The sequence below is a fragment of the Aedes albopictus genome, chromosome 3 (assembly GCF_035046485.1).
Source record: "Aedes albopictus strain Foshan chromosome 3, AalbF5, whole genome shotgun sequence".
Lineage (NCBI taxonomy): Eukaryota > Metazoa > Arthropoda > Insecta > Diptera > Culicidae > Aedes > Aedes albopictus.
In genome coordinates this window covers 404420366-404428291 of record NC_085138.1, presented here as the reverse complement: position 1 = coordinate 404428291, position 7926 = coordinate 404420366, and the positions used below count along the sequence as shown (strand labels likewise).

The window sequence follows — 7926 nt, the reverse complement described above, 5'->3', positions numbered from 1 at the left end:
TATATAGAAAAATTTTAAGTAGGGATTGTTCGCTACCGACAAGTACGCTCCGGTCGCAAATGTGCCCCACTTTCCCCTATCACGCAAGAGAAGATGGAAAACGTCAAACGCGGGAGCACCATCATCAGCAGCAAGTTGCTCACCCGCCGCCAGCACCACCACCATCACCACTCATCGATGTAAACACGCGCTCGTGAGTGAACGCGCGCGTTGCCGCCACCGCCACCGTCGGGAACTCAGCGTCATCATCATCATCGCCGTCATCGCGCACGGAGAGAGCCGCGTGTGTTGCAGTGACACCAGATTTCCGGATTGTTCTGGAGTTTTCGAATTCTTGTCGTGCAACATTTTTGAGCGCTATATAAGCAGACGCGTTCCAGCGTACTGCGAAATAGTTTATTCTGACCCGGCTAACGGTCAAGTAGTGTGAAGTTAAGTGAAGTGTACTTACAAGCGTTGGCGTGGCTTGGACAACGCCAAGTTAAGTGCAATAAAGTGTTTCAAGTGTAAACTTGTGCGTTTTCTTTCTGAGGAAAGAAATTCCCCGTTTGAGGCATAAGTGGAGCCCCAAACATTTTGGTCCTTCGAGCCGGATCAACGGAGGATCCCTGTGTTCCGTGGCATCCCGAGGTCTTGCGAGACATTTTCCCGCCCGGAATACCGAAGGAGTCCAACGCTACCCGCTTGAGGCATTGCGGCGCCTCAACATTTTGGTCCGTCCGAACCGGATTCAGTGCCCGTGGAGTGGAACCGGCCTACAGTCCCCGGTTCATTATCGAAGCGAGGAACCCCTGCCGGTCAGCGAGCCGACCGGAGCCAACGACACCTTGCCGCCGGCAAGGATACCAACCTGTCGAGGCCTTCTGCTGATTTGAGGAGCAATCAGTGGAAGCAGGACCCTATCTCTGGAGACCGCCGGTCAACAAGGGATCGGCACAAGTGAGTAGTTCCCCTGGTCAACGAGGCGACCAGCTGAGGAATCCCTGTCGGTCTGTGAACGACCGGCACCAACGGTGTCTTCCTTGCCGCCGGCAAAGACACCATCCCATCGGAGGACTTCTACCGATCGACGAGTCGGTCGGTATCAGCGAAGCTTCTGCTGGTCGAGGAGCGATCAGTGGAAACGAGACCTTTCCCCTGGAGAATTGTCGCCGGTCAGCGAGGAGATCGGCACAAGTAAGTTGTTCCCCTGGTCAACAAGGCGACCAGCCGAGAATCCCCACCGGTCAGAAGAGATCGGCACTGTCGGTGACAACCTGCGAGGACACCGAAGAGGAGAACTTCGACCAACCGTCTGTCGTAACCCTCCACCCAAACGAAGTACGAGTGACGAAGAGAAATGTCGCCTCTGAATCACACACCGAAGTTGGCGAGTAAGAAAATGGGCAAGAAGGAGGAAGAGATGGATGACGTCAAGACCCTCATCTATCACCGTGGCCAAATCAAGAGGAAGGTCACAATGATCAACCAAACCCTGCAGGAAGCAGAGGACGATCCGACGAAGATCACGCCTTCACTGCTGAAGGTCTTCGCGAAGAGGCTGGAGCTGCACTACCAGGAGTACGAAGCAGCTCACCGAGAAGTGCTGGATGCTACACCGCCGTCCAAATTCGAGGAGTAGGGCGAAATGCAGATGGCCTTCGACATGCTGCATATCGAAGCCACGGATCGACTCGAGCGGCTCTCCACGAAGCTGACTGCCGGTGGTGCTCCTGCAATGGCAACCGGCAACCCACAGGTCATCATCCAGCAACAACCGTTGCGAGCTCCGATTCCCAGCTTCGATGGGAAAGTGGAGAATTGGCCGAAGTTCCGAGCAATGTTTGAGGACATCGTCGTGCGCAGCAATGAATCCGACGCCATGAAGCTGCACCATCTGGACAAGGCCCTGATCAGCGAAGCGTCCGGATGGATTACTGCAAAGATGATCCAGGAGAATAACTTCCAGCAAACCTGGAAGCAGCTTCAAGACCAATTCGAAAATCCTCGTGTGATCGTTGACACCCATGTGGCGGGCCTCTTGGAGCTGAAGCCGATTGCGAAGAGGAACCACAAGGACCTGCTGGAGCTGGTCAAGGCGGTCAACCGGCACATCGGAGGACTAGAGTACCAAGGCGTTAAGGTCGACGCGATGTCTGGTCTCTTGCTGACAAAGATCATCACGGCCCGACTGGATGACCAGACACTTCAGCTGTGGGAGAGGACCCAGGAGCACGGTAAGCTGCCTGACTTTGACAAGACCATGCAATTCCTGCAGAACGAGTGTCAGGTGTTGGAGCGGTTTCAGAACCGTCAACACCAAGCATCAACGAAGGAAGGAAGCTTCAGGCCATCCAACACGAAGTCTACAAGCCAGAAAGTGCACGCTGCAACCCCGACGAGCAAGCCGCAGCGTTGTCTTCTGTGTAACGAGGATCATCGCCACTTCGAGTGCCCTATATTCAACAAGTGGACAACAACGCAACGTACAGAGAAGGTGAAGGAGTTGAACCTATGCTTCAACTGCCTAAGTCCAGGACATCGATCCGCCAAGTGCCCATCCAGGAAGACTTGTGCGGAGTGCCAGCGAAGGCACCACACGCTTCTGCATGAGATCCCGAAGCCATCACCAGAGAAGCTCGCTCAACCGGTACAGCAGGCAAGCACAGCTCCAGTGAACCAACCAGCGTCGCCATCGCAGTTACCTTCTCGATCATCGTCAAACACGGCTGTTCCGAACAACCAACCGTTGGAACAGAAGACGGTGATGCTCATGACAGCTCTGGTGAATTTGCGAGACCTCTGCAACAGGAAGGTACCCTGTCGTGTGCTTCTGGATTCTGGATCGCAGATGAGCTTCATTTCGCGGAGTATGGCAGATCGTCTGGCGGTACACCGGGCTCCAATGCTTGTACCAATTACGGGAGTAGGTACAGCCAGGACTTGCGCTCATGAGAAGTTGACAGTGGCAGTCGAATCCAGGTACACTGACTTCTCAACAATGGTCGAATGCTTGGTGATTTCCAAGGTGACAGGAGTCATCCCCACGACCCAGCTGGATATATCGAAGTGGCCGATTCCGACATCCGTGTTTCTGGCTGATCCCGAGTTTAATACGCCTGGCCAAATCGATATGCTGCTTGGCGTATCCCATTTCCTCCGACTGCTCAAATTGGGAAGAATACAGCTGCGAGAGGACTTGCCCGATCTCCAGGAGACGCAATTTGGATGGGTGGTCGCTGGTGACGTCGAGGAAGAGCAAAACGATCAGCAGTGCTACGTATCCACAGCCAGCACACTCTCCGAGACCATGCAAAGGTTTTGGGAAGTCGAAGAAGTCAACGATGCTGATCAACCTACGGACCAGGAGGAATGCGAAAAGAAGTTTCAAGATACCCACTATCGAGACGTGGACGGCAGATATGTTGTGTCGCTGCCTTTCCGAGAATATCCTCCCCAGCTGAAGGACAACCGAGAGTTAGCCCTGCGTCGCTTCTTTTCCCTCGAAAGGCGGATGAAGAAGGATCCTGCTCTCAAACTCCAGTACAGCAAGTTCATCGACGACTACGAAGCCCTGGGACACTGCCGAGAGAACATCGAGGATTGCGATGAACCGAGTCGACCCCGGTACTACATGCCCCATCATGCGGTACTTCGTCCATCGAGCTCCAGTACAAAGCTTCGTGTGGTGTTCGATGCATCAGCCAAGGCTTCGCCATCTGACGTTGCTCTCAATCAAGCTCTTCTGGTGGGAGCAACAGTGCAGAACGACATCTTCGTCATCCTCGTTCGCTTCCGGAAGCACTTCGTCGTGTTCACGGCTGATATTTCGAAGATGTATCGGCAGATCAAGGTAGTTCCAGCCCATTCGTGCTTCCAAAGGATCTTCTGGCGAGATGATCCTGCGCAACCTCTTCGGGTACTGGAGTTGACAACGGTGACGTATGGAACAGCGTGCGCTCCATTCCTCGCGACAAGGTGTTTGTTGCAGCTGAGTATCGACGAGGCCGACTCCTTCCCCATCGCTGCGAACATCATCCGAGAAGATTGCTACGTCGACGACATCTTATCTGGAGCTGATACCGTAGCCGAAGCCATCGAATGCCAGACCCAGCTTATTGGAATGCTGAAATCCGCTGGGTTCCCTGTCCATAAGTGGAGCTCCAACTCTCCGAAGCTACTTGAATGCATCCCTGAATCAGATCGTGAGGAGTTGGTGAATCTGACAGACGGCTGCGAAGGAGTCATGAAAACTCTAGGTTTGACCTGGAGTCCGCAGCGGGATGAGTTTGCATTCGTCGCTAACCATCTTGCTAACGAATCCAAACCACCGACCAAGCGATCTGTCCTTTCCGAAATCAGCAAGCTGTTTGATCCGATTGGTCTCCTGTCCCCGGTAATCATTATCGCCAAACTTATCATGCAGAGGATTTGGCTAGCAGGAGTTCCGTGGGATGCGAAACTGGAGGGCGACTTGTTACAAGAATGGTTGCAATTTCGAACTTCTCTTCAGCAAGTAAGTAGCATCAGAATTCCTCGATGTGTCGTAACACCGAACTACATCGCTGTTGAGGTGCATGGCTTCTCGGATGCATCGAAACTGGCATATGGAGCAGCGGTGTATCTGCGCAGCATTTTCCCTGACGGATCCGCAAGTCTAAGCTTGCTGTGCAGCAAATCGAAGGTGGCTCCTACAAAGCAAGTCACCATTCCCCGTATGGAGCTGCTGGGAGCGTTTCTCCTGGCTCGACTGGTTTCCAAGGTCCTCGGATCGCTCGACTTGAAGGTGGACAATACCATTCTCTGGACGGACAGCCAGATAGTCCTCGCTTGGCTGAAGAAACCACTGACATCCCTTCAAGTGTTCGTTCGGAATCGTATCGGGAAAATACAGGAGCTCGCCGGCCCGCTGAGTGCGCAATGGAAGTACATCTCAACGAAAGAAAATCCGGCAGACATCGTGTCACGAGGACAACTACCAGAAGCATTGCGTACCAACGATCTGTGGTGGACGGGACCCAAGTTTCTGCAGAGTGTAGAGTACGACGTGGAGATCCCAGCAGATCTACCTGACGATGTCATCCCGGAGATTAGAGCAACACCGATCATCGCAGCATCGGCCATTAACCAAGATGAGCTGCCTGTGTTTTCGAAGTACAGCTCATTTCGGAAACTACAGCGTGTGACTGCTCTAGTTCAGCGATTTATTCGGAACTGCCGAATAAAGAACGCCTCACAGCGCGTTACCAGTCATCGTCCAACGATTCCAGAGTTACGAGAGTCTCTGGAACTCATCGTGAAGGTTATCCAGTATGAGACGCTAGCGGATGAAATTCATCACATGGAAGCCAACGAGCCGTGCAAGCGGATCTACGCGCTGCATCCCATCTACTGCAACGGAGTTCTACGAGTCGGAGGGAGACTTCAGCATTCGAACCTTCCATTCGCCAGCAAACATCAGTTCGTGTTACCAAAGCATCCGATCACCGATCTCATCATCAAGGCCTACCACGAGGAGCTAATGCACATCGGTCCCTCTGGTCTACTGGCGGCCCTTCGTTTAAAGTTTTGGCTGCTAGACGGACGATCATCCGTACGGAAGATTACGAGATCCTGCATCCACTGTTTTCGTTCCAGACCAAAGGGTTCCAGCCAACTAATGGGAAGCCTGCCGTCCTGCCGAGTGACCCAAGCACATCCATTCGAAAGGACTGGCGTAGACTACGCAGGTCCGGTACTGGTCAAGGAGGGCCGGTACAAACCACGACTTGTGAAGGCCTACATTGCCGTATTTGTTTGCATGGCAACAAAGGCGGTTCATCTGGAGTTGGTCTCCGACATGACCAGCGAGGCCTTCTTAGCAGCATTCCACCGGTTTACCAGTCGGCGTGGCTTGAGCAAGGAAGTATATTCCGATAATGGGAGTAACTTCAAGGGTGCCAAATCGGAACTGCGCGAGCTGTATCAACTCTTCCGAAACCGCGAATCTGTTAACCACATCGAGGAGTATTGTCAACCGAAGGAAATCGCCTGGCATTTCATCCCTCCCGAAGCACCGAATTTCGGCGGCCTTTGGGAGGCTGCGGTGAAAAGTGCCAAGTACCATCTGAAGCGAACTTTGAGAGATGCCAAGCTGACTTTTGAGGAATACGCTACGGTATTAACGCAGGTGGAGGCGATCCTCAATTCTCGACCTCTTTTCTCCATCTCTGCCGACCCGTCTGATCCAGAAGTGATAACGCCTGGTCACTTTCTCGTTGGACGTCCTCTCATCGCCACCCCAGAGCCTACCTACGACCAGGGTTGCCACTACTTTTTTAAAAATATCTGGCAAATTTAAAAACGAAAATCTGGCAAAATCTGGCAGTTCTCGCAATAACAAAATTATATCAAAATTTGATAAATATTTATTTTTCTAAGTTTCGCAAGTAACACAATTTCAAAACAACAACAGTCTTGATATCACAACTGGAATAGTGAACATGAAATCAATCATATATCGTCTCCATTAATGGATAACAGTATTTATATTTAACATTCTTGTTACTGATTCATAGCATTAAGGAACTCTGTCAAAATTTTCAAAAATCTGGCAAAACAGCAGGTTTCTCTTTTTGTCTTTTCGGCAATCAAAAATCTGGCTGTGCCAGATAAATCTGGCATAATGGCAACCCTGCCTACGACGATGTGCCATTGAATCGATTGTCCCGATGGCAATATCTGCAGCATCTTCGAGAGCAATTTTGGAGACAGTGGAGGAAGGATTATCTACTGAGTCTGCAACCTCGAACGAAGAACCAACGAACGAGTCCGAATATTCGTCCTGGAATGATCGTTTTGGTTGAGGAGAAAGATCTGCCATCTCAAAGCTGGAGACTTGGTAGAATAACCAACGTGTACCCTGGATCGGACAATCTTGTGCGAGCTGTCGACGTGAGGATTGGCGGAACAACATACCGACGAGCCATTTCCAAACTCTCCATTCTGCCGATCGAAGACAACTGCAATCCACATTGCAGTGCTTCAGATGACTTCCAGCCCGGGGGTGCATGTTCGCTACCGACAAGTACGCTCCGGTCGCAAATGTGCCCCACTTTCCCCTATCACGCAAGAGAAGATGGAAAACGTCAAACGCGGGAGTACCATCATCAGCAGCAAGTTGCTCACCCGCCGCCAGCACCACCACCATCACCACTCATCGATGTAAACACGCGCTCGTGAGTGAACGCGCGCGTTGCCGCCACCGCCACCGTCGGGAACTCAGCGTCATCATCATCATCGCCGTCATCGCGCACGGAGAGAGCCGCGTGTGTTGCAGTGACACCAGATTTCCGGATTGTTCTGGAGTTTTCGAATTCTTGTCGTGCAACATTTTTGAGCGCTATATAAGCAGACGCGTTCCAGCGTACTGCGAAATAGTTTATTCTGACCCGGCTAACGGTCAAGTAGTGTGAAGTTAAGTGAAGTGTACTTACAAGCGTTGGCGTGGCTTGGACAACGCCAAGTTAAGTGCAATAAAGTGTTTCAAGTGTAAACTTGTGCGTTTTCTTTCTGAGGAAAGAAATTCCCCGTTTGAGGCATAAGTGGAGCCCCAAACAGGGATGAAGGTACAACCTCGTCTGGTTTTTCGACATATTTGTTCAACTCGAAAAAGCATTGTTATAAGTGTTGCGTTTTTCCCTTGTGTTTCGAACGTCCAATGTTCCGATGACCATTAAGGGATCAGTTTTGATTTTATCTCTTACTATGCTGAAACATAGCGATGTATATAGTAAATAGAAAAAAAAAACTCTTATTCAATTGCCGGCCTTCAAAATATTGAATGTCATCCAATTATACCACAATTGCAATGGGTCCATCGCCAGCTTTTCAGAAGAGTCTAATTTCATATCATACGTTTCTGAAATGAATATGATCAGGCTTGGTAGTACCAACAATGGTACTCCA

General features: G+C 51.2%; 1 protein-coding gene across 1 annotated transcript; it reads left to right on the top strand.

The window, feature by feature from the left end:
• The first annotated feature begins 1627 nt into the window (after window positions 1-1627).
• LOC134291011 (uncharacterized) lies at window positions 1628-6319 on the top strand. The gene has a single exon (XM_062858254.1). It carries the CDS (start codon window positions 1628-1630, stop codon window positions 6317-6319), a length of 4692 nt encoding a protein of 1563 aa, XP_062714238.1.
• The last annotated feature ends 1607 nt before the right edge of the window (window positions 6320-7926 follow it).

Bases quoted from the DNA above. Each gene is read 5' to 3' on its own strand.
- LOC134291011 (XM_062858254.1), top strand. From the start codon at position 1,628: ATGCAGATGGCCTTCGACATGCTGCATATCGAAGCCACGGATCGACTC.